Source organism: Osmerus mordax, chromosome 28 (assembly GCF_038355195.1).
Source record: "Osmerus mordax isolate fOsmMor3 chromosome 28, fOsmMor3.pri, whole genome shotgun sequence".
NCBI classification, from domain to species: domain Eukaryota; kingdom Metazoa; phylum Chordata; class Actinopteri; order Osmeriformes; family Osmeridae; genus Osmerus; species Osmerus mordax.
Window position 1 is genome coordinate 695,721 of NC_090077.1, and position 26,234 is coordinate 721,954.

At 48.3% G+C, this 26,234-nt stretch overlaps 3 protein-coding genes across 3 annotated transcripts in view; 2 read left to right on the forward strand and 1 right to left on the reverse strand.

Moving 5' to 3' along the window:
* Positions 1-1,150: 1,150 nt before the first annotated feature.
* Positions 1,151-8,618, forward strand: LOC136937888 (guanine nucleotide-binding protein G(q) subunit alpha). The gene is made up of 7 exons (XM_067231021.1): positions 1,151-1,396; positions 4,418-4,602; positions 5,738-5,892; positions 6,037-6,165; positions 6,873-7,002; positions 7,893-8,046; positions 8,428-8,618. Exons 1-7 carry the CDS (start codon positions 1,261-1,263, stop codon positions 8,616-8,618), a joined length of 1,080 nt encoding a protein of 359 aa, XP_067087122.1. The 5' UTR covers positions 1,151-1,260.
* A 2,856-nt stretch (positions 8,619-11,474) lies between these two features.
* LOC136937889 (guanine nucleotide-binding protein subunit alpha-14-like) lies at positions 11,475-18,887 on the forward strand. Its single transcript, XM_067231022.1, has 7 exons — positions 11,475-11,890; positions 16,147-16,331; positions 16,474-16,628; positions 16,931-17,059; positions 17,189-17,318; positions 17,405-17,558; positions 17,692-18,887. Exons 1-7 carry the CDS (start codon positions 11,770-11,772, stop codon positions 17,880-17,882), a joined length of 1,065 nt encoding a protein of 354 aa, XP_067087123.1. The 5' UTR covers positions 11,475-11,769; the 3' UTR covers positions 17,883-18,887.
* A 108-nt stretch (positions 18,888-18,995) lies between these two features.
* vps13a (vacuolar protein sorting 13 homolog A) overlaps positions 18,996-26,234 on the reverse strand; it is a 33,979-nt gene continuing 26,740 nt past the window's right edge. The window contains 15 exon segments of the mRNA XM_067230923.1: positions 18,996-19,922; positions 20,024-20,098; positions 20,717-20,840; positions 21,220-21,305; positions 23,493-23,551; positions 23,554-23,577; positions 23,580-23,604; positions 23,710-23,774; positions 23,777-23,839; positions 24,147-24,192; positions 24,491-24,654; positions 24,960-25,035; positions 25,164-25,277; positions 25,670-25,751; positions 25,914-26,059. Coding sequence (XP_067087024.1) covers positions 19,872-19,922; positions 20,024-20,098; positions 20,717-20,840; positions 21,220-21,305; positions 23,493-23,551; positions 23,554-23,577; positions 23,580-23,604; positions 23,710-23,774; positions 23,777-23,839; positions 24,147-24,192; positions 24,491-24,654; positions 24,960-25,035; positions 25,164-25,277; positions 25,670-25,751; positions 25,914-26,059 — 1,200 coding nt within the window. The 3' untranslated portion in view covers positions 18,996-19,871.

Here is a 26,234-nt window from a genome sequence, read left to right on the forward strand (position 1 = left end):
AAACCTACTCTCAACTTAACTGAGGCATAGAACAGGTTTAACGTTATTGTTGCATGGATGCATTTTATCTGAAGATTTTCCGCTGTAAATGGGTTAGGAGTACTGCAACAGATTTCTTTTAAATTTTGAATTAGGATACATAATAACTGTGTGCCCTATAGGGAAATAACAATAGCATTACTATAGCATAACTGCTATGGCCAGCTTGTAGCTTTATATTTTTCAATAGCTGTGTGTAGTTTGACAGAATTGGCATTTCTAACATAGATATAAGGCCTTAATGGCAGGAAAGACTGTTACATGTGTGAAGCAACCGAATGTCTATTTTCAGCCAAAACGGTTGATGTTGTGTAATACAATGAACATCTTTTTTTCTGAATGAACTCGTTACTATCTTTTTATTCCACAGGTTGAGTGTACTTCTGTGGCGTTGTCTCGCAGACACTCCCCCCGCCGCTGTCCGACGTACGTCACCCGGCCAACAGCAGCCTAGATGGTCTCAGTAATAAAAATGCATAAAGAGAATTGAGGGAAAGAAGAGACAGACTGCAAACCACTTTTGTCCATCTTTCAATCATCAGAAAACCTGGACTGTATTGTCAATGTTCACGTATTTTTAAGGACATGCGGATGGTGCTTACTGAAATCTACCGAAGCCCACCTGGAAAGGGTGAATGGCTTTCTTGGTTTTCTAACCACTAGAGATAACTGTATTCCAGCCTAGCGGATTGGAGTGAAAGTCCGCCATATTCTGCCTTACCACGCCCGGGAGTCGAGCTATTGGGAAGAAAGCGTATTAGTCTGTTTATGTATTATATATTTGAGTTCGCCAACGGATGATACATCGGATATTATATAACCTAAACTACCAATCGAGACTAAGATCATCTTGTAAAGAAGGTAGGGCGTCTGACCGAGCAAATAAGGTCTAATAAGACCACACTGAAGACTTCGGAGGTTATGTCTTAAAATGATCTGTTGATATTACGAAGGAGAAGCTGATTATCTCAATCAGGATTCTTTATACAGCTTTTCAGTAAACTCCGGCTTGAGCGACTATTTGCTGACAGACTACCATAACGGGGGGGAGGGGGTAATAATTTCTCCAATACAGTTTCCTTTCCCCCCATTTAGCCAACTACAACGCCTCTATTTTGCGTGCCTCTGAATGAGGGCGTGATTTAATAATTCTTATTCCTTCACCATTTGTTGAAACTGGAATATTGGACTAAATAGAAACCCAAAACGTGTTTTAAAAGAATGACCCTGGAGTCCATAATGGCGTGTTGCCTCAGTGAAGAGGCGAAGGAAGCCAGACGGATCAACGACGAAATCGAAAGGCAGCTCCGCCGGGATAAGAGGGACGCTCGCCGGGAACTGAAGCTGTTACTTCTCGGTAAGAGAGTGGAAGTGAGAGAGTGTAAGTGAGAGAGGTAGGCAGGTACAGAAGAGCCAGCGATGATGCCCTAGCCAAAATTCCACTTGTAGGACAGTGATACTTATGCGATGCAGCCTCTAACTCTGGACGCCACACACACATTCCTCGAGGAATTGAAATGTGGCAGACTTTTTTTTCATATAGCTCTCTGATTTGAATGTCTGAAGGCGTAGATAAAACTATTGTTGACGGGGCAAAGTACCCTCATATTTCAGTATGGAGTGTGTAAATTATTCTAGGTTTATTACCAGGTTAGAAATATGTAGTTGTAGGCGTATATGAACCTACCCAGTAGTGTTAAGGCTCCCACGTCTCAGCCCAGGCAATCCGCTGCTTACAAACAAGGTTAAAGTCTAGCCGTTTTATTGGTAGCAATCACGGTGCAGAGGTCCGGAGCTAGGTGGTTATTTACCTGTTTGGTGGAATTTACCTGACCAGCCATGACAGAAACACAGCCCTGGAGGGGAAATTCCTAACCGACCCCCACCCAACAGCACCATAATATAGTAGTCCACTTATCATACTGTGTGCTGTATTGGAATTGGGTATAAGTGGGTTTTAAATAGGTGTATAAACTAGCATCACATTGGACAGCAGTTTCTTTTCCTCATGCTTCTATGGGTAAAGCATTCGATGAACACCACCCTTGTTGCCACTATGGCAAACTTCTCCCTGTTGCTGTGTTGTCCCTTGACCCAAACACAACCAGCGCTCGCACAGTAACACATCAGGTCTTACAAGTTCCCCTGGGATCAGACATGGCCTTTAGACTGCACACACACACCCCTTCGTACACACACACACACACGCTCATTCTCACCGCTCAGCCTTCGGTCTGGCTGTGGCCAGAGAACCTCAGGGTGCTCCACGTCACTGTCACCTCAGTGAGGTGACAGGTCAGCTTGACCGCTTGTTACTGGAGACCCTGCATGTCGTCGTGGGGTTAGGAGCTGTCAGCCCTCTCAGCCTGCTTGTGAGACGTCACTAGAACCTCACTAGAACCTCACTAGAACCTCACTAGAACCTCACGTGGTTCTCCTGAGACGAGAAACTGAAACTGCCACAAGGTAGGAAATGTAATGGCCTTTCCTGCTCTCTATCTCTCTCTCTCTCTATTTTGCTCTCTCTAACTCTGCCTCGGCCTCTGTATGTAACTCTATAGTCCTGCCTTCCCTGCCACTCTAATCATATCTACTCCCTAATCTCTCTCGTGTCTGATCCAGGGCTGGCTGTAGGGCCAGTGCTGGTCCAGTCTGGCTCTAGCGGAGGTCCAGAGGTCTGGTGGAGGTCTGTCCTTCTGCCCGACAGCCCTCAGCCAGGCGCTAGGGTTTCTCTTCCCCTGGTCCTCCTTATTGGCTGTTCTGTCCCTGGTTTCCTCCTTATTGGCTGTTCTGTCCCTGGTTTCCTCCTTATTGGCTGTTCTGTTGTGGATCAAATAATGGTTAACTCCAAACCACTTTAGGAACTACTGCATAATCAAAGCAAATCCAAGTATATGCAAATGTGTGTGTGTGTGTGTGTGTCAGTGTGTGTGGTCCATGTACCACTTCCATTAACAGTGGATGAGTGCACTGGGGGAGAGATCTGTTCCATATAGTCCCATTAACCTACAAACAGCCTGATTAAGACTCTCCAACTCTCTAATTGCTTTGTCTCCCCTGAGGAGCACACAGCACAGTTTCACTCTGAGCACAGTTGGAGTTGGAATGTAGAAGGAAGAAAACTACACTGTTCAGAGGTCAAAGAGTAAAACAAAATCACTTTTTGTAAAGCTCTTTCATATAAATCGCTTTGGATAAAAGTGTCTGCTAAATGAATACATGTAAATAGGGACTCTGGTGTAGGGAGGGGGCGGGGGCGGGATTGGGGGTCTATGTTACCCACCAAGGGGAAGTGATTGTGTCATCTAAAATGGTATAATTTGCAGTAAGTCAGCTTGTAAGCACTGGACTGCCCCCCTAGCCAGGCACTCACAGCACACTATATAATCTGCTGGTCACGGCCGCTCTAGCTATCAATGTTTGCCATTGTGTAAAACAATATACAGCAAACAGACAGAAGCATCTGCCCCCCCACACACTGACGTACACACACACACACACACACACACACATACACACACACATGTTCTAGCTGGGAGATGGGGAGAGCGGAGAAGGGGAAAAAAGCAATACAAAAGGTTGATGGATGAGAGGAGAGGGAGAGAACGTCTCTGGATCAGACTGAGCTGGCAGGTCTGGCTCTAGTCCTGAAGAGACACCAGACCCGGACCGTGACCCTGCTACACACACACACACGCACATCCTTCACACACCCTTCATCCTAGCGCAGTAGTGACTCAGCAAGCTTTGGATGGCCAGTGCATAAACACACACACACATTACCTCATCACCTCTGCACCGAAAATGAGCGAAGCCCCGATTAGAATGATGACGATGCTATCATACTTCGACTCCCTCTGCCCTGCCAGGCCCTTTGCTGCAGATGGATTTGGTAATACATCACCGCCATCTCTATGTAAACACACCGGATCTGCCTCTTCATTCTTCTCAGTCTGGCTCTACCTAGTCCATCCCGGTGAACCCCGGGCTGGGGAAACGAGACTGGGCACTATGGACTAGAGCCTGCAGTCTAAAGAGTCTGCATGGTAGGATGGGAAAAGGCTGACGAGTTGTTTCTGGAGCCGATCCCGGTTCTGTCTGTGTCCTGTTCTAGAACCTCCCAGAGTTTTGTGATACTGGAGAGGTTTTGTGTTCTGGGGGGGGGGGAGGGGGGGGGGTAGTTCTTCAGCCTAGAACACCCCAGGTCCACACAGACTGGTGTGTCAGCACCCAAATAGTTCTGGTAGCCATTAAAACTGAGACGTCGGTCTCTGACCAGACAGCGTGAGCCCTGAAACGCCACGAGAGTCAGACCGTGACTCCCCTCTCCTCCCCCTCCATCTCCCCATCCCTCCCTCCCTTCCTCTCCTCCCCCCAGGTACGGGGGAGAGTGGGAAGAGCACCTTCATCAAGCAGATGAGGATCATCCACGGATCGGGCTACACGGACGAGGACAAGAGAGGCTTCACCAAGCTGGTCTACCAGAACATCTTCACAGCCATGCAGGCCATGATCCGAGCCACAGAGACCCTCTACATCCCATACAAATACGAGCACAACAAGGTGCGTGTTTGTGTCTGTGTGTGTGTGTGTGTGCGTTTCCGAGAGAAAAGAAGGAAAGTGTATGTGTGTGTAAGGACATCTCTATCTTTCACAGAGCAGCTGCCCAGAATCACTTCCTGTCTGTTTTTGACTCTTCCTGTGTCAGTATGTCGCGATCGTCCTCTTGTATCAGTTGAGAAAGTGTGTGAGTGTGCGTGCGTGCGTGCAAGAGAGAGGGTGGGGGGGGAGTGGGGAGAGGGAGCAAAAGAGAAATAATAGGATGGAGTGCTTATTTCTGGAAGAAACCTCTTATAAGAAAAATAACTTCATTAAAAGTATCTCGATCCATCCAGTGTAATATCCCTTTTAGCACATTTAACTAGCATTAGCATTTAACAGCACCTCAGCACGGACACAGCTGTGAGCATTCCCGCCAACCCCCCCCCACCCACACACACAGAGCCGCTACAGGTGTCTTCCATCCTTGCCAAACACACGTTAACCTCCAGGGGTCTTATCCGGTTAAATAAAGTTTCAGGAAATAAATTTGAATAGTGGGCCAGACTCTACCGGTGTCATCTCCCTGGTCTCCACGGAGATGGCCGAGCGCTAATGAGGTTGCGTCGACCATGTGACTCTGAGGAATTCTAATTCGATCTGGGACGTGTGGTTATAATTTCTCTTTTTTTAAGTACGACAGGGTCCGTCAGGAGTCGGGTTCTACTTGTCGGTTCCTCCTGGGGTCCCCTGCGTTTCCCCGGGCTCTGAGATATAGAACACAGACTTTAGTGGAATACACGTCCCTGTGGTACCTTAACCTGGTTCACGCCCGCTTTAGAAACTTCCTTTAGGGGGTAGCCGCGAATGTTTAACTTTGTTTAAAGGTTGAACACTCGTATCTTGCTTTTTTGTTGTCGAACAATTCCACGGTTTTCCAGTTCTGCTCTGAATAGAGAACTTGAGACAATTCTTTAGTTGTTCTGTGTGACAGAGCTGGTCTGACTGTGGAAAGAGAAGTGGGTGTATTCTGTAGACGTCTGTCTTTGAGTACAGTACTGGCGGTGTGTGTGTGTGCGTGTGTGTGTGCGTATGCATGGTGTGTGTATGTGCGTGCGTGTGTGTTTCTCTCATGATTCCCACCTCTCTGCTCCTGCAGGCGAACGCCAGCATAGTGCGGGATGTGGACGTAGAGAAGATCAGCATGTTTGAGAACCCGTACATAGACGCCATCAAGAGCCTGTGGAACGACCCGGGAGTCCAGGAGGCGTACGACCGCAGGAGAGAGTACCAGCTGTCCGACTCCACCAAATAGTAAACGCTTCCTCACAAATTGCAGGTTCTAAAAGGGCAAACCCTTTGGCAGAACCCTCTGCGGGGAGGGAGAACTGAGAACTCTTTATTGAGATTTCTTTTTTAAAGTATGATTTGCAGTCAGGCGTGTCTCTCGTTCTGCAGTTACCTGAACGCTCTGGACCGCATCGCGCTGCCCTCCTACCTGCCCACCCAGCAGGATGTCCTCAGGGTCCGAGTGCCCACCACCGGCATCATCGAGTACCCCTTCGACCTGCAGAGTGTCATCTTCAGGTGAGGCTGTCGGCATGGACGGAACACACATCCTAGATCAACACCTGGGCTGGGGCCCTGGGGTAGATCTAGGGAGAGAGGATGGGGGGAGAGGATTGAGGGGGGGAGAGGATGGGGGGAGAGAGGATGGGGGGAGAGAGGATTGAGGGGCGAGAGGATGGGGGGAGAGAGGATTGAGGGGGGAGAGGATGGGGGGAGAGAGGATTGACGGGCGAGAGGATGGGGGGAGAGAGGATTGAGGGGGGAGAGGATGGGGGGAGAGAGGATTGAGGGGCGAGAGGATGGGGGGAGAGAGGATTGAGGGGGGAGAGGATGGGGGGAGAAGTGACTTTAAGGAGTGAATACAGGCCGTAGGAGTGGCTAGTCTGGCTTCACTCACTAAGTTGCTGTGTCCAACTCTACTTCCTGGTTGCAGTGAGGTAAACATGCCAGCAGGTGGAGCCGTTGTAATTGTTGCTATTCAGGTACTGTGGAACAGCCTGTCTGTTGGCTGGTTTAGAAAACACACATGATACGACTGACTGGAACTATAGCCATACAGAACAAATCATAAATGAATAAGTACATTCTTATTAAATAAAACAATAATACTGGTCCAATGTCCACAATACAATGTGGATGTACCAATCTTAACACAAAGACACCGTGAAACCCGATGTGTGATTGGCTGCTGGTCTTTAACGTAATTCCTGTGTGTTTCCTGGCAGGATGGTGGACGTGGGGGGTCAGAGGTCGGAGAGGAGGAAGTGGATCCACTGCTTCGAGAACGTCACCTCCATCATGTTCCTGGTGGCCCTCAGCGAGTACGACCAGGTCCTGGTGGAGTCTGACAACGAGGTAACACACACACACATCTACATACATACACACACACACACACGAACACTCAACCACACACACACACATACACACAAAGCCTAACAGAGGTAACACACACTTACACACATATACATACACACACTCCCATCACACACATCTAAAAGGATCACACATGAACCCCTACACACCTTAGGGAGTAGCATAGTCTACCTGAAGACGCCTAGAGTGAGTGTGTGTGTGCGCACACGTGCACGTGTCCGTGAGAGCCCATTCAAAGGTGAGGTAACATTGTTGTGTTAGTCTGAAGGTGAAAGGCGCGTCCTGATTGAAAACAATGGAAATCAGCCTTCGACCTCCTCGCCTGTTGGCCCCGCCGGCTCTTTCCCTTGGAAAGCAGTTGTAAATGACCAGCTGTTTTGAATACAGCTCGATACGAGTGCCACTTCTGAGGAGACACGCCATCTGTGTGTACACGTTTCCCAGCATGCACTGTGGGGTTTTCCACCGCCTGTTTCTGTGAAGAGAAGTGGCTGACTCACACACACACACGCTCACACACACTCTCTGTAAGAGACCAGTCAGATGGATGTTAAGTGACAACATCTGATAGACTAGACTACCCTGTTCCTCTGGTTGGCATCTTTTTTCTGTGTGTGTGTGTGTGTTTGTGTGTGGTTACACTGGGAAATATTCCACCCAGCTGCACAACATCCTGCCTCTCCCCTCGGTACTTCAAACGTTTATTAAAATGTGCCGTCAATGAGTGGTACAGTCAAACTTAATTAACTGAGCTTCTCTCTCTCTTTCTGTTCCTCTGTTTCTTTATTCCTCTCTGTCTCTGCTCTTTCTTTCTCTATTCCTCTCTCTCTCTCTCTCTCTCTCTCTCTCTCTCTCTCTCTCTCTCTCAGAACCGGATGGAGGAGAGCAAGGCCCTGTTCAGGACGATAATCACCTACCCCTGGTTCCAGAACTCGTCTGTGATCCTGTTCCTCAACAAGAAGGACCTCCTGGAGGAGAAGATCATGTACTCCCACCTGGTGGATTACTTCCCTGAGTACGACGGTGAGAAGCCACCCTCGCCTCACACACACTGGGAACCAACTGTGTGTGTGTGTGACTGACAGAGAGAGACACAGTGTGTGTGTGTGAGAGAGAGAGAGGGTGTCTGAGTGAGTGAGTGAGTGAGTGAGTGAGTGAGTGAGAGTGAGTGAGAGAGAGAGGGAGAGAGAGAGAGTGTGTGTGTGTCTGAGTGAGAGAGAGACAGTGTGTGTGTCTGAGTGAGAAAGAGACACAGTGAGTGTGTGGATGGGGTATGAAGGTTGTAGTATTGTTGGACCCTTAGCAGACCTATATTCGAGTACAAACACTTCTTTGTTAATGTGTGTGACAGAGAGCGAGAGAGAGGAGTAGAGAAAGAGAGACTAACCCCACCCCCCCCCCCAGGCCCCCAGCGAGACGCCCAAGCTGGCAGGGAGTTCATCCTGAAGATGTTCGTGGACCTGAACCCCGACAGCGACAAGATCATCTACTCCCACTTCACCTGCGCCACGGACACCGAGAACATCCGCTTCGTGTTCGCCGCCGTCAAGGACACCATCCTGCAGCTCAACCTGAAAGAGTACAACCTGGTCTAGTCCGGGAGGGGAGGGGGAGGGGGGGTACAACCTGGTCTAGTCCGGGAGGGGAGGGGGGGGGACATTCTAATCAATGAAAAAAAAAAAAAAAAAACACTCAAAGAAACACAGAATGGTTGCGTAATACTAATTTATTTGCTGTGGCTGACCCAGCTCTCCAGGGGGTCGCCAGTAAACGTCTATTTAAGAGAAGGTGTTTGGGGAGCGGGCCAGAGGGCGCAGGCTGCTGGAGAGTGGTTGAGGCCAGGCGTTGTAAAGTTTCCTGCTTCAAAGTGAAACAGAGCACTTGAGATTTTGTGTTCTTACCTCTCTGGGCTTGAAGGCAAGTAGTACCAGGTATCTCTCCAGTAGCAAGGTGGGAGACCCCTGGTCTTGAGTATTGAACAGGTTAAGGTTCTCTTCTGGTTTTCTCAGTTCAATGCCAAACCTGGCTGGGCTGAGAGCCCGCCTCTCATTGCCAAACCAGCTGGGTCCTAGTGCCAGACTGATAGTGGCACAGCTGTGCACATGGTGACAGTGAGGGCGCTGCTACACAGGTCTGGGTCGGGAATGTATAAACAATATAAAACAGTTTGTAGTGATGTTGATCAGTATATGACATTCCTTGGGCTGGGAAGAAGTAAACATCTTCAGGCGAAAGAGCTCTTTTTGTTTTGTCCTGAATCACCTGACCACTGATGGGCCAATCAGATTACAGTTGTGTGGCAAGGGGGAGGCGATCATAGTCTCTTCTTGATTCTTGGACTGAGCTATACCACAGCCAATCAGAGTGCTTGGACTGTTCAATCATGGCCCTGCCCCATACCTACAGACTGTCCAGTCACATTCCAGCTGTGTCTTTTGATTGTCCAATCACAGCCCGGCTATCTGACTGTTCTAGTTGATAACTGGCCTGTTCCCCCACGAGGGGGCGGAGTCAATTTGTACCAAAGTAAGCCCTGTTGTCTGATTGCCTCTGGCCCCTCCTTATTTCTTTTGAGTATATATATATATTTTGTAACAATGCCCTTAAATATAAGCCTGTAATTTACATTTTATTGAGGCATAGTGCAATTATGAATGCTATAATCACTGTACATACATCTCTGTCTATACATATATATACGTATATATATACTGTATATATATATGGCAGTATCCATCTTGGCTTATCCATCATAAACCTTTTGGCAGATTGAATGTGCGGTATTGAAAATATGTATCTATGTAATTGTATGTGTAATGGATAATTAATTTTTTAAAAGAAGAAATGTTATTTACATTTTTATTTTTATTTTTTAAGAGCAGAATGTAATTTTCTGCCTGTTCATTACTCAACACAAACACAAACTTCACCTTCAGAACTGCAGTGAGAAGAGTGATTTTATGCGATGCCAGTACTTCAAGTAGTTTTGTTTACTTAATTTTGTACAACAAAAAACTTGCAAACTCCAGAGCTACTTGTAAAACTGGTTTCAGGAATAGAACTCTTGTCATGTAGGTCTCTCTGTCTCCTCTCTCTCGATCGCTCTATCTTTCTCTCCTTCCCCCTCTCCCTCTCCCTATTTGCCCTTTCTCTCTCCCCTCCCTCCCTCCCTCCATCCCTCTCTCCCTCCCTCCCTCTCCCCCTCCCTCTCCCTCCCTCCCTCTCCCCCTCCCTCCCTCTCCCCCTCCCTCCCCCTCCCATGCTTCTCAGGGCAGTATTGGAACGTGTCTATAGAAGGATCCTGGTGAACAGAAGGACAGGATGAGCCGGGCTAAGAACCCAGATTCCTGGGTGGAGCAGCCTGTACTGCCCCTTAATGTTCCACCTCCTCCTCACAGCCCTCCAGTGTCTTAGCTACACCTTTAGAAATCAAGGGTGCTGCCTTCAAACAATCGTTCACAGAATAGGTTGTCTTTGTGTGGAAGAACCCTTTTCTGGTTCCAGTTAAAACCATTTCCTTAAACAGTGTTGGTAGGGTAGAGAGAAAGGGGGGGGGGGGGTGATATGGGTTAGTGTGCAGGGTGTGTGTCCAGCCACACACACACACACACAGACACGGCTCTGAACTCGAGACAACCTTTTGAGATCCAGTGAGGAAGGTACATGGGCAGAAGTGTTGAGCGTTTGTTTTGTTTGTTTTGTGTGAGAATGTACAGTGTTTCTTCAGATCTATTTATGAACTATTACATAAAAAGTGACGTTCACATGTATATATTGCCTTTTTGTTTGAGCTGCAACTCACTTTCTCTCTTTATGAGTACTTTTGGGGCATAGCTGGTGGGTATGAGCTTGGGGGATGAGGAGTGTGTGTGTGTTTGATACTGTTCATAGGATCCTCAATATTAGAATACTAGAACAATTGAGTATGAGAAGATGCAATTGTAATACATGTTCCGTTGTGGAACATTTCAAGAATAATGGTACCTTTACATAATGCAAACACTATTGTGTGTGTGTGTGTGTGCAAGTGTACGTAGACATACCTATGCACAGACTATTAAAAGCTACAGTATATATGAACTGGTCATGCTGGATATTGACACTCAAAGGTTACAATGGTGGCACGGGTGCATTCCTATATCAACATTGGACACAACGGGGAGATTAACAATTTATACTGAAGACAGCGCTACTCATTCTAAACTAACTGAAATTGATCAATGCTTCCTTAAAAAAGTAGCCTACATTAGACATTTAAATCCCTAACAGTAATGTCTCACTGTGCATGAATAAGATATTTGAATAATACTGAATCGTTAATTGTGTGATGGGCTACCAGAGAGCGCGCTCCCTTGCGCCCCGCCTTCGGGGATGTGCTTGGAGAGACGGGTCAACTTCAGGAGGTGTTTAAGCTCATGAGAGCAGAGCCAAATCTTGACCTGTAAACCAAAAGCTCACTAACTTCCACAGAACACAACGGTCATCTCAACTCACCGACATATCTTAACCTTGGCAACGAGAAAAGCTTGGCACCGGTTTTCTCGTGAAAAACTTAACTTTTCGAACTGGGGAGCTGACATACACTAGACGAACCGTTTTAATGTGCGCAATGCGCTATCCGAACGGAAGTAAATAGACTTTTGGGCAAAGACCAGTTGGCTTTGCCGTGCGACATTCGTGTCCCCTGCTTCATCTTGTACCTGCCTGTGGCGACTTTGGACAACGTGCGTGAATTCGTCGGTGAAGATGGCTGGCTGCTGCATGTCGGCGGCGGAGAAGGAGAGGGACCGAATCAACCAAGAGATTGAAAGGCAACTTCGACGGGACAAGAAGGACTCGCGCAGAGAGTTGAAACTGCTGCTGTTAGGTGAGCGAGCGTCGGTGCACCTGTGGACATACTTGCGGGCAGGTGGGAAATGAGGTGGGGAGGGAAGCCGTTAGCTCTCGCTATGTCAGTGTCCATTTAGAAAATAATATTTGGTTCACACGTTATGTGAGAATTATTTATATTCCTTCTGTATCATTTGAGTTAACTGTTAAGTGTCATTCCCAAAAGAGTTGGTGCCGCTTGCTTAAACTAGGCTACAGTTTTGAATAATAACCATCCCTTGGATTAAGTCCTGCTTTAGCAAGATATATAGTCATGGGTCATGAAACGCATTCGTTTCTCAATCTCTCTTTCACATTAGTTCTTCTTTCCCTCTTCGCGCCATTTCTGTACTCATCGATGGCGCACGCCATCTAAGGCTGGGCACATATGGCCCGCGTATGCCAAAGGTCCCCTAACGTTTCCTTCATGTTGTATGTTTTGTCTCTTGCTTTATCCACCAGTAGGACATACACTTTGACTGATTAGACAGATTCCTTAAGGGGTGCGGGGGTGCACAGCAAGATATTGATAAAGGTTCATCGGTGTTTATAAAGGAAACGGTGTTTATAAAGATAAGAACAAGTCAATGCTGTGTGTCTGGTTAGCTAGAACTGTACCGGCTGGGCTCTGTTCGTCCTCACAGCTAGTCTGCCCCGGGCGGCCAATGCAAACACAATGCAAATAACCTCGCCTGTATTACATCAGTTTTGCCTGGACATCGCTCCTCGAAGAGACCACTAAACACACAAGAAAATGTAGACCTACACATAGGAAATATTCTCCCTTTATGACTTACTAGTATGTTACCGACACGTAAATAACTTGTTTGTTAGTTATAGGTAGTGATTCTAATGCATGTATTTTGGGAAAACGGGGAAGTTGTGGTGAGACATAAGTAGTGTATTTGTGAGAGTGAATGAGGAGAGAAAGTGCGAAAAAGTATTCGAAAATCATACTAGAGATTGTATGAATCTTAAAGCACGTGGGTTGAATGCACGTGTGTAGAAAAATGTGTTAGGCTAGGGAATAAGTTCCGAAATTAAAGTGTAATACAGCCACGCCACACACAGCCCTGTCATGGCATCTTTAGTTTGCTTGTTATTGGCTTCGGTTGCGCTCTTAAACTGTTTTGGGTTGTCTTGGGTTTGAATGATCCTTAGGACAGCCCTTGATAATGACACTTAATAATACATAATAAAAGTGAATAATAGCCGGATATTATAATATATATATTTTAAAGTAAACCGTCAACATTAATCATTTTGTTAATCCTGCAACAAGGGCTTTCAGGCAAATGTAGCTAGCTAAAAGCAACCATGTACCCCCCAAAAAGTAACAAACAAGCAAGACAGGCTGATTATTTTAACAAGCCAATGAAGTATTTTGACCACTGAAGAGGGAGAGAGAAAGAGAGAGCGAGATGTTGGATTCCGCTGAGGCTGCCGGGCTCTCGGGGCTTCGTTAGAAACAGTTTGCTTGCCTGCAGACTCCCGCGAGGCGGAGGAGAGCTGGCTTTGAAGGTCAAACCAGGAAGTCACCACCATCACGGTCAGGAGGCTATTGGCTTAGCTGCATCAGGTATCGTCATGACAACAATAGGTGGTATCCCGATGACGTGATTTTTTCGGTGAAGCGTTAAGGGTCTTGATCTCCGAAGTAAAGATTTCCATAAGGGAAACTTTCGAAGCTTGATCTCATTGGGTTTGTGTGACCTGTGGCCTATGCCTGAATGCTCTGAAACGTTTGTGGGTTCCAGCTATAGTGTTAAGCCTGTGTATGTGAAGGTGTGTTTTTGTGAAGGTGTGTGCAGATGTGTGTGCAAGTGTGTATACGCGTGCAGGTGTGTGTGTGCAGGTTTGTGTGTGTAGGTGTGTGTGTGTGAAGGTGTGTTTATGTGAAGGTGTGTGCAAGAGTCAGATGGCTGAGCGGTTAGGGAATCGGACTATTAATCAGAAGGTTGCCGGTTTGATTCCCAGCCGTGCAAAATGACGTGTCCTTTGGCAAGGCACTTCCCACTGCTTCCCTTGGGGGGGAATGTCCCTGTACTTACTGTAAGTCGCTCTGGATAAGAGCGTCTGCTAAATGTAAATGTATGTATATGTGTGCAGGTGTGTGTGTGTGTGCAGGTGTGTGTGTGTGTGTAGGTGTGTGTGTGTGTGCAGGTAGGTGTGTGTGTGTGTGTGTGTGTGTGTAGGTGTGTGTGTGTGTGTGTGTGTGTAGGTGTGTGTCTGTGGTAACCCTCAGTCTAGGGGTTTTATGCTAATTGGCCTGTTAGCTGCCAGTCATCCAATTAGCTGCCAGTAAACTGCCCAGCCAACCAGACAACATAGGGTTATGGCTCCAACCACACGCAGCATAACTGCTCAGACTACACTAGAAACTAGATAGCATTATTATTGCAGGCATCACAGATGATGACTGTCTGATCTACAAGCATGTAAGAACAGTCGTAAACACACACACACACACACATAAACACACACACACATAAACACACACATAAACACGCACATTTGCCTAGCAAATGTTCTGTGCTGGCGCTGTGTGGGAAGGAGATCCAGCGCAGGAGAGGAATGTGTGCAGTGGGTGTGTGTGTGATGCGTGCAGAGAGAGTGTGTGTCTGATGGCGTTGGCTGAGGGGGATATAAATGTGTCTTAACAAACACGGTGCTCTAACAATCTACAGACCATCAGCCTCTAAACACACTGGGCTGGACACACACACTCACGCGCACACACACACATAGGAAATTAAGAGACTGAGAGAGAGACAAAGTAACAGTGTAATAGTCAAAAAAGGGAAAGAAATTTGACTGAGTGGCTCATGTGCCCCAAATTAGGAATGTCCTCTATGATTGGACAGTTCCAGTTTCATTGGCCATCTGATTGGCCGTCATGGTGCGTCCTCCGTGTAAAGGTTGCTGGACATACAGATGAGAGATCTCTGTGTCATGTATTAACATCCTGAGGTTTGGAAGTCAAATGCATTCAAATTAAATGTGCTAATGCTCTTTTTAAAAATATATGTGTGTGTTTGACTCGACAATTTACCATGTCAGCAAATACAGTTTTCGCACAACTTAATTTTTATGTTTTGACTGCACTCACACCTAGACGCACACACACACACACACACACACACACACACACACACAAAAACACATTTTTGTAGTTCTAGATGTAATCTAGAGTAGCTGAAGCTGGAGTGGATCTAGACCCGCCCTAACTCTCAGTGAGAAGCTGTGACTGTACTCTGGGTAGAGTGGATCTAGACACAGTAGGCTGCTTGCTACCAGGAATGAACTTCTTCTTGACTCCCTGACAGAGACATCTCTAAACAGCTAAACAGTTTACAGAAGAGAGAGACTGATATCCCGCTCAGGCTCTATTTAAACACTCCCAAAGATCTTGACCTCTTTACCCCATAGCTCTCTCTCTCTCTCTAACCCCCCTTTGCTCTCTCACTCTCTCCATCCCCTAGCTCTCTCTCTCTCCATCCCCCCTCTCTCACACTCACTCCATCCCCCCTCTCTCACACACTCTCAACCCTCTTGCTCACTCTCTCTCACTCCTTCTTTCTCACTTCCTGTCTGCCTCTCTCTGCCTCTCTCTGCCTCTCTCTCCTCTCTCTGCCTCTCTCACGGCTTCACTACTTCAATCTTTATCCCTCCGTTCTGCTTCTGGCTGACTGCATGCATGTAACTGACCCAGTGTGCCAAGATTTACATATCGGGTTAGAAACCCACACAGACACACACGCACACCAATATAAACAAAGGTAAAAATGTTAACAGACAGCACTGGGTTAGTGTTGGGAAGGTGTCAGTAACCACTACTTTACATTATAAACACACACACATTACATGCTTTGTATAGTCACTCTCCAGTTCCCTCCCCTCTCCCATTCCCTCTCCTCTCTGCCTTCCATTACATTACATTTAGTCATTTAGCAGACACTCTTATTCAGAGCGACTACTATAAGTACAGGGACATTCCAGGCAAGTAGGGTGAAGTGCCTTGCCCAAGAACACAACGCCATTTGGCATAGACGGGAATCGAACTGGCAACCTTCAGATTACTAGCCCGATTCCCTAACCGCTCAGCCACCTGACTCCCTAGGTCAGGTGACTTCCCTGACTTCCATTCCTCTTCTCCTTGTGTCTCCCCTCCCTCCCTCCCTCCCTCCCTCCCTCCCTCCCTCCCTCCCTCCCTCCCTCCCTCCCTCCCTCCCTCCCTCCCTCTCCTCCCCCCAGGTACGGGGGAGAGTGGGAAGAGCACCTTCATCAAGCAGATGAGGATCATCCACGGATCGGGCTACACGGACGAGGACAAGAGAGGCTTCACCAAGCTGGTCTACCAGAACATCTTCACAGCCATGCAGGCCATGATCCGAGCCATGGAGACCCTCAACATTCCCTACTCCAGCCCCCAAAACCAGGTGCCCCTCCCTGGCCCCGTCCAACTAAGAGCCTAACCACGTGTCTACTGACGGGATACTTTCAGCATCTTTAAGGCTACCCAGTGAACCGTGTGTATAAATGTATGTCTGTGTGTATATCAATGTGTGTGTTTGTGCACAGAGCCATGCCGCGCTGCTCAGTGAGGTGGAGGTGGACCAGGTGGTGGAGTTGGAGCCGGGGAAGGTGGAGGCGGTGAGGAGCCTGTGGGGAGACTCCGGCCTCAAGGAAGCCTACGACCGCCGCCGGGAGTACCAGCTGTCTGACTCGGCCAAATAGTGAGTACACATCACGTAACAGGCCCTAGCTCTTCAACTACGCCACTCCTACACGCCTACACAAGTCCAGGACTAGTCTACCTAACCCAGGAGTCTCCCACCTTGGAGATACACCTTCCTGTAGGTTTCCTTTCCAACACTAATCCAGCACCTAACTCGATTTGAATAATTTGCTAGTTGATGTGTTGAATCAGGGTAAGTTATGACTGGGGTTGGAGCAAAAGGTAGATCTTCAGGAGCAGAGCAGAGAGCTCTGCCCTAAACCCCCCCCCCCCCCCCCCCCACACCCTCACCTGTCTCAGCTACCTGACTGAACTGGACCGCATCGCGGAGCCCACCTACCTGCCCACACAGCAGGACATCCTCAGGGTCAGAGTGCCCACCACTGGCATCATTGAGTACCCCTTCGACATGGACAACGTCATCTTCAGGTGAGGAGCTCTCAGGTGGCTCGTCCGACTCTCAGCTTGTTCGGTTGGTCAGATTAGGCCGTTCTCCGAGAAGCACCCCTCTAGATTTAATCTCCAAATTTAACGTAATTCCTGTGTGTTTCCTGGCAGGATGGTGGACGTGGGGGGTCAGAGGTCGGAGAGGAGGAAGTGGATCCACTGCTTCGAGAACGTCACGTCCATAATTTTCCTGGTGGCCCTCAGCGAGTACGACCAGGTCCTGGCCGAGTGTGACAACGAGGTGAGCCAATCAGAAGACCAGGATCAGGGCGAGGTCTCCTCCCTCTCCCTCCACCCTGTCATCCTCTCTCGCCCTCTGTCCCTCAGAACCGCATGGAAGAGAGCAAAGCGTTGTTTAAGACCATCATCTCCTACCCCTGGTTCCAGAAGTCCTCCGTCATCCTGTTCCTCAACAAGACAGACATCCTGGAGGAGAAGATCGTGTACTCCCACCTGGCCAACTACTTCCCCGAGTACACAGGTGCGCTCTGATACACACAGACTCACACACACACACGCATGTTACCTGAAAATACACGATTGTACCCACACACGTGCACCAGTATATACACAAGCATGCACAAGCACAACAACCATCTCCTTCTGTCTCCCAGGGCCTCGAAGCGACCCCAAGCCGGCCAGAGAGTTCATCCTGAAGATGTACCAGGACCAGAACCCAGACAGGGAGAAGACGGTGTACTCCCACTTTACCTGCGCCACGGACACCGAGAACATCCGCTTCGTGTTCGTCGCCGTCAAGGACACCATCCTGCGACACAACCTCAGAGAGTTCAACCTGGTCTAGTGCCACCAACTGTCAGACCGTAGAGATGCAATGTCAGTAATATTCAGTCTTATTCTAATTACGTGTCTGGCCAAAGAGCTGGGTTTGGTTTAGATCAGACCTGGGCCAAATACTATTTGCAACTACTGTGAAATACTTGGGGTGAGCTTGATTTATTCACCAAGTCCATCGAAGCCAGCTGACCAGAACCAGCGCAACTTTGGGCTTGCACAAATCACACCACAAAGAGTTTCCAATCCAGCATTTGACTCAGGCCTGATGAAGCCTGCATGCTACTTCCTCAAGTAGGTTCAGGTTACAACATTTCGGGCGAAAAAAAGAATTTCTGTAGAAGTTTCTGTATATTTAGGAGATGGAAGGCTCCTGTGCTTGTAAAGCTAGGAAAGCCAAAGTTTACATTTTGTCAGTGAGATATACATTTCATCTCTACGTTTCTTGAAATGGACATCACACTATTTATCAAACTGTGTGCTTAGTATAGACATACATGGTTGTACTTTGAAGAAATTAGGGTTTCTAAGTGTGCTTATCATTCTTTAGAGATGGTTGGAGAACAGACAGATAATGGTAAACGTAGAGAGGTGTGGGTGAATAAATGTAATCCCCCCCAAACTGTCAAAAGCATCCGGCATTTCCTCTTTGCTGTCTGGCCCTGAGCACAGCCTAGCCCCGCCCTGCGCCATGCCGTGGGAATGTGTGGTGTGGCATTTCTAACGCCCTCTTCCTCTGCCTGTGACACACAGTACCAGTGGGTCAAACCCAAACCTGTGCACCTTACTGCCCTCCCATCTGTGTTAGTCTTCCTGTCCCATTTGAAGCACGTAAATATGATTACAGCAAGCGCCTTGTCCATGTGACTAAAGCAGAGAGAGTGACAGCGGTGACAGAATGACGACAATCAGACTTGCTCTCAGTCCAAGTGAATGTGTTGCTAATGAAACATGTCTTTTTATAGCAGTAATGGAAAATAAAATGTATTTATATTGCATTTAAATAAAACAAGAGTAGTTATTGATGCCGTGCTGTGTGTTTGATGACAGACAACCTGAAGACGACCGCGTTTTTCTACCCCAGACCTATTTATCTACGCCATGCACACAAACAGACAAAGAATCATGAGAAATACAGATATTTTATTTAATTAAAAACAAGCCGAAATAAACAAACAAACAACATAACTCCTCTGGCAGTGCTATTAACAGTAGTTGCAGTGCATCCAAAACACAGGTAACCATTAGAACCAGCACATGAAATAAGAGCACGGCTTATAACAATCACATGATATATTCCTTTTCCTTCTGTAAGACAACTCTTTGTCTTAGCTGACGTTGCATAGCCGTAGTGTGAAACCATGTAAACCTGACCCATCCGGTTCCATGCGAATCACCGCTCAGTACAAGATGCATAATCAAAGACTATTAAATATACACACGCGAAGGAGTTGCAACCTGTAGATGGGATTAGACGCGTAGAAAAAATAGCATGCCACTCTTCGTCACGGAACAGTCTTGTGTCGCAGGAGGATGTGAAAAACACAGGGAGTAGAGGATGGAGGGGGGGTGAGGGTCACCTTCCCGGTGAAACAAACCGGCCTGTGAGAGAGAGGTCAGGCTGTTCCACCACACGTTAAAAGCAGCTGGTAACTTGACCGCCGGTAAGTGCCGTTCTGGGTGTGTGTGTGTGCGTGTGTGTTAAGACTACAGATTTATGCATTAGTGGAGCACATGACTACTTGTTCCCTTACAATAAGTATAATGATACAGGCACACCCTATTCCCTTAATCCACAACACACACACACACACATGCGCACACACACACGCACTAACAGTCTATGGCAGAACTATAGTCGTTTGTACAACCAGTCACTGGTGCAGTACTGTACATCATGCAGGGGGAAAAGGCACTGACACACCGGAGCACTCTGTCTGTGTGTGTGTGTCAGAATTACTGTGTGTTGATCCCTTCTTGTAGTGTTCAGGCTGAGCTGTCAGTATTTGGGCAAACTCTCTCTGGCGTCCTCGAGTTTGCAAAGAACCCACTGGAAACACACACACACACACACACACACACACATTAGAAATACACTCAGTACACTGAGATGTGTGGTGATGGGTCAGGAGGGATCTGGGAGGAACTTACCTTGGCAATATCAGGAGTCTTGAAGTTGATGATCTTCCCAAACTCTTTGGCATGAAACACTGATTTTACTCTCTCCTGTGAAAGAGAAACAGTCAACAGGAGAAGAGTGTGTGTGCATGTGTGTATGTTTGTTTGTGTGTTTACGTGTGTGTGTGTGTGTGTGTGTGTGTGTGTGTGAGTGAGAGAGAAAGAGTGCTTGTGAAGAGGCAGAGAACATGCAAATATTCTGTCTGAAAAGGGGAATTTCCTTAATGCATACAAATACTGTCAGTAAGGCCCAGAAACACACCCAGATCTAGACATGGGAGTTCCAGTGATGATAAAATCCATATCTGGAGCCACAGTATTTAAGAGTTAAACAACATAATTCCAGTGAAGTTACATGTGTTTCACTGGAGTCAACATGTCGCTCGTCAGTACTGCATCCTCCCTCAACTCCAGGGGTCGAACCAGGGTCCTCTGACTCACACGCCCAAACGACCACCTTCCCTAAATACTTATTTTCAAGCTGCACCCCTGAGAAGCTAGCAATTGGATGGCGCAGGTCGGCAGTACTGTTACCGAGGAGTGAGGTTTCACCCCTTCAGCTCGGCAACACGTCTGCACAGCTGTGCATTTCGAATCCGTGGGTTGGTCACTACGTCACTGTGTCCGTGGCAACGGGTTATGAGAGCAGAGGCAGGCGGGCTTTACCTTGGCCTCGATGCGAAGTCTCCGCCCCTCCACGATCATTGGCTCCTTGGTGAACTCGTCGAAGAGGTACTGCCACTCACAGGTGAGCTGGCCGAACGTGCCCCTGGTCACGAAGAAGACCCCCCTGGAGGAGGGGAGGGGCAGGAGAGGGGGAGGGAGAGAGTGAGGGGGAGAGAGAGAAGGGGGAGAGGACGGGGGGGGGCAGGAGAGGGGGAGAGAGAGTGAGGGGGAGAGAGAGTGAGGTGGAGAGAGAGTGAGGTGGAGAGAGAGAAGGGGGGGAGGACGAGGGGGACGGGGGGGGGCAGGTGAGGGGGAGAGAGTGAGGGGGAGAGAGAGAAGGGGGAGAGACAAGAGAGTAAGACCATCCACAGACAGAGCCACAGTGAAAATGTCCAGACAATGACTTCACTTGACCTTGAAGCCTTCTCAATAGGAAATCTGAAGACGAGAGTTTTGGGGAAATTTGTTTTTGCTAATCAAAGTCGGTCACCCTTAGTGCGTACCTCTTTGTGATCATCAGGAAGTCCGAGTCGTTGATCTTCGCGTGGGCGAAATACCGATACCTGGCAAAGCGCCCGTTCTCAATTTTCTGAGGAAGAAAAGGGGGGAGAGGGTGAGTCAAGCTAAACACAAACGACGGTCGTTTGTGTAAACAGACTGGTCCCGTACATGTCTGCTCTACGTCTGGCAGTGAACAGCGGGGGCAAAACCTACCGTCTGTTCGCAACGTCGCCATAGAAACTATGAACGATTCACGTGATTCAATGAATCACTATAAATGATTCACGTGACAAGCACGAGACAGACCCACAGTTTCGTCAACTGTCTAAAAAATAACAACGACACAGTAATTCCAGTGTCCCCTCATCAGATTGTCAAGGGAGAGTGGAGGACGAGGGTGGAGCAGGTGTGAGGGATGAGTGTGCATGGGATGATGGCGTGTGGGATGATGGCGTATCGGATGAAGAGGCAGGATGAAGAGGAAGGACAGATTGTTTTGAAAATGGAACTTTATTGAGAGAACATGCGGTCATTTGACAGTGATAGTGTGGATCTCTTGAGGAATGAAGGAGACAAAAAGAACAATGAAGGAAAACTCAAATCCAGCCTGGTTTTGACTGTGTCCTCCTAACCAGAGATGATGACAGAAGGGAAGGGGAGATGACAAGTGCATCATGGAAAGAAGGACCTGTCTACGTGTATGACAGCTGATGGTAAATGTCAGTAAAGAAATATAATATAAATATGATAATTCCAACACACATTTTACAATTGTAGTTCTTCCTTACAAACAGCCAGGTCAAACATTGCTGTTGGCTAGTTATTTGTTTGACAGATAACAATCTGTTCCAGCGCTGTGTAACCCCAGCAACACAACACTGGACACACACACACGCACACACACACACACATGCAGCCAGAGACGACACCCAAAGCCACAGGAGAAAGGCAAACCACTAGCTTCCTCTCTAGCCTCCTTCATCCTCATCATCATCATGATGGGCAGTCCTACTCCACTCAGTGTAGGCCCCGGCTCCTCTGCAGACAGGAGAGAGAAGACAGCAGGGCGTCAGACAGATGGCCCCAGCGCTGGGCTCCACCCCACCGGTCTGGTTCATCTACTGTGGTTCTATTCTGGTTCTACTGTGGTTCTACTGTGGTCCTACTGTGGTCCTACTCTGGTTCTACTGTGGTTCTACTCTGGTTCTACTGAAGCTAACAGAACAGCTCTTTGCATGAACACAAACTCAGGATGTAATCTACCGACACACACCCGAGGATGGTCACCACCTTTAGGACACGATCACAGGGAACAAAAACAATACACACACTCTCACACACTCACTGTCAGACACAGAACACACCCACTTCCTGTATCAGCTCTAGCCACACCTCTCAGGGTCTACAGGCCACGCCCACTAGTCCACATCAGCAGAGAGATACCTTTAACCCGTAGGAGCCACCTACAACCACACTGTAGCTCTAGGACAACGAGAGAAGACTAAAACTACCTGGGTGGCTAGCTTAGCTTTAGCATACTCTACGTACTGTTGGTAGAAATGCCTAGCATTTGGACAGGGGGGAAAATGTCTTCCATCTGGGTCTGAAGCCAGGACTGTCAGTCCAGAGGAGGAAGGAGGGGGAGCAGAGAGAACGTCAGAACCAGACAGACCGCTCCTTAAGAGAGCCAGGAGAAACCTTGAACACACACACCTGGAACACACACCTAGAACACACACCTAGAACACACACCTGGAACACACATCTGGAACACACACCTGGAACACACATCTGTAACACACACCTAGAACACACATCTGGAACACACACCTAGAACAACACCTAGAACACACACCTGGAACACACACCTGGAACACACATCTGTAACACACACCTAGAACACACACCTAGAACACACATCTGGAACACACACCTAGAACACCACACCTGGAACACACACCTGAACACACATCTAGAACACACACCTAGAACACACATCTGGAACACACACCTAGAACACACACCTGGAACACACATCTAGAACACACACTAGAACACACACCTGGAACACACACCTGGAACACACATCTGGAACACACACCTAGAACACACACCTAGAACACACACCTAGAACACACACCTGGAACACACATCTAGAACGACCACCTCCAGGTACTGCAGCTATATGGGTGGGTGTGAGGAAGGAGGGGAGAGAAGGTGTGTCCTCTCAGGGGTGAGGGGGAGGGGGCCTAGATCCGGGATCCAATCATCTCACCTGTAGCATCTGCTTGCCGATGCCCTCTATTTCCTTATATGGTCGTATGACCCCGTCTCGTGGATGAAGCGAGGCGGGCGTAGGACTCCACATCCTGCGACGTCTCTGCCGCCTGGAGTAGAAAACCAACACACCTCAGAGTTACAAACACACACACAGCACACACACGTAGTCTGATGAACACACATTCAGAGCAGATACATGGAGAGATGAAAACACACCACCTCTTGATGCCCTGGAAGGTGCTGCTGGCCATGTCTATGATGCCTCCGGTGGGGCGAGCACGGCCCCCACCAGCCCCTTCCCTACGCCCTTAAAGAAGCCCACAGCCCCCTCCTTCTGGGCCCCTGGTAACACACACACACGTACACACACATACCATACATACATTTACATTTAGTCATTTGGCAGATGCTCTTATCCAGAGCGACTGCCCAAGGACACAACGTCATTTGGCACGGCCGGGAATCAAACTGGCAATCTTCAGATTACTAGCCCGATACCCTCACCGCTCAGCCACCTGACACACCCCACACACACCACAAGCCCGCACACCACACCATCAGGAATCCTAAAAAGCCCTCTATCATCTGAAGTGTGTGTGGTGTCAGTGTGTAGCCAGGCTGCATGCAGAGCAGAGAGGAGCAGCTGTACCTTTGATGGGCTTGGTGACGATCCCTGTGATCCCACTCACAAAGCCCTGCCACACACAACACATTCAGATTCAGTCACTGACTCTGATTCAACTGACTCAGTCAACAGACTCAGTCAAAAGACTCAGTCTCAAACTTCAGTCAGATTCATTTCTTACAAACAGACACTGCTTCAGCACTCTGGGCAGAATCTCCATCAAGCTAAGGTTCTAATGAATACATTTAACTGGACTGGTTTAAGTGATTTGATGAGACTGGTTGACAGGACTGGTTAAACTGGTTAAGAGGCTGGTTAAAGTGGTCTAAGAGGCTGGTTAAAGTGGTCTAAGAGGCTGGTGGACTCACAGAGACCAGCCCCTTGCCCCCCCGGGTCAGGCCCTCTCTCAGGCCGCTGGGCTGCTTGTTCATGGCCTCTCGTCTCTTCTGCTGGTACTCCTCATCCATCGTGATGGCAGCCACGCCCTTCGCCAAGGCGCCCGTGATCCTGGAGGCGGCGCCCGCTATGCCCCCTGGGAGAGGGGATGGAGGGAGGAGGTGGGGAGAGAGAGAGAGAGGAGCAGGAGGAGGAGTGAGTGAACAGAATGGGTTATGGGAGGAGGGCAGAGAGAGACAGCGAGTGACTCAGAAGAAGACAGAGAAGAGAAAGAGAGGAAGAAAGAGAGGAAGAATGAGGAAAAGAGAAAAGAGAGAAAGGGAAGAGAGAGAGACAGAGAGAGAGAGAGAGAGAGAGATAGAGGAGAGAGAGAGAGAGAGAGAGAGAGAGAGAGAGAGAGAGAGAGAGAGAGAGAGAGAGAGAAAGGGGGGGTTTCCTTACCAACAGCCCCTCCTACCAGCGCCTTCACTCCGAGGGCCATTCCTTCCACAAACTCCTCTGGCCCCTGGATAGCTCCCTGGGAAACCCCAACACACAGGTTACTAACACACACTGGAGGGCAGGGGACATGGGCGGGCCAGGGGCGGGCCAGGGGCGGGGCAGGGGACATGGCAGGGGACAGGGCAGGGGACAGGGCCAGCCTACCTGGTAGGGCTCGTAGAAGAAGGCCTCCACGCCCTCGGACAGCCCCCTGATCAGGCCGAACGGGTTCCCCAGGACGTCCAGCCCCAGCACCAGCACGTACATCTGCTTGATGGCCTGGAGACACACACACACAGATTTGAGACATGCTGAGTCAGAAGACTGCCATGTGTTTAACATCCTGTGATGCTGAAGTCTGAGGTTAGTGAAACCATTATTTGCAACAGGAAACGTTTCTTCTTTTTTTTGAGATTTCAACTCACCCTAACCCTAACTAATAATAATCATGACTCGGATAAACCTCATAGGCTGCGTCCTTCAATAGCCTACTGCACCTGTCCTGCGCTGTAACAGCATGGCTGGATATCTAGCTAGCTAACCTTCACACTCAGTGTGAACAACTAAAACTAACAACCAACACGACACATACCAAAATAAAATAAATAGTAAAATAAATAGTTCAACATTAGAAACGTAGAAACACCAACCCGTGACCCCATGAGAAGTACCTGTTTGGAGTAGTGTCTGATGACCTCCCACTGCAACTGCTGGTGGGTGCGGAACTGGAAGGTCAACTCGAAGAAGGCCAGTCTGGGAGGAAGAGGAAAAGGAAGTTAGGAACAGGAAGTCAGAAACAGGAAGTAAGGAGGCCTCAATGTTTCACTCATGAATGAGAGACAAACAAATGCTGTATATAGTGTTAATGTACTGTGTGTGTGTGAGTGCATATCTGTTGTGTTTGTGTGTGCCTACTTGAAGACCACATCCTGGACGTCTGTGAGCGTGGCTCCGATGCTCTTCAGCAGCAGGTTGAGAGACTGGACCGGGATGACCTCAGTCTCTCTCTTCTCCTTGTTCCCATCCTCCCCTCCAGAACTCAGGGAGAAGCTCAGGTGCAGCTGCAACACACACACACACACACAGACACAGACACACACAGACATTTTGTCATTTAGCAGACCCTCTTATCCAGAGGGACATTTTCCCAAGGCAAGTAGGGTGAAGTGCCTTGCCCAACGACACAACGTCATTTTGCACGGCCGGGAATCGAACCAGCAACTTTCTGATTAATAG

Coding starts and splice junctions, on each gene's coding strand:
- LOC136937888 (XM_067231021.1), top strand. CDS start 1,261: ATGACCCTGGAGTCCATAATGGCGTGTTGCCTCAGTGAAGAGGCGAAG. Junction 5,893..6,036: donor CTGTCCGACTCCACCAAATA/GTAAACGCTTCC, acceptor CTCGTTCTGCAG/TTACCTGAACGCTCTGGACC. Junction 7,003..7,892: donor TGGTGGAGTCTGACAACGAG/GTAACACACACA, acceptor TCTCTCTCTCAG/AACCGGATGGAGGAGAGCAA.
- LOC136937889 (XM_067231022.1), top strand. CDS start 11,770: ATGGCTGGCTGCTGCATGTCGGCGGCGGAGAAGGAGAGGGACCGAATC. Junction 16,332..16,473: donor ACTCCAGCCCCCAAAACCAG/GTGCCCCTCCCT, acceptor GTTTGTGCACAG/AGCCATGCCGCGCTGCTCAG. Junction 17,060..17,188: donor ATGGACAACGTCATCTTCAG/GTGAGGAGCTCT, acceptor GTTTCCTGGCAG/GATGGTGGACGTGGGGGGTC.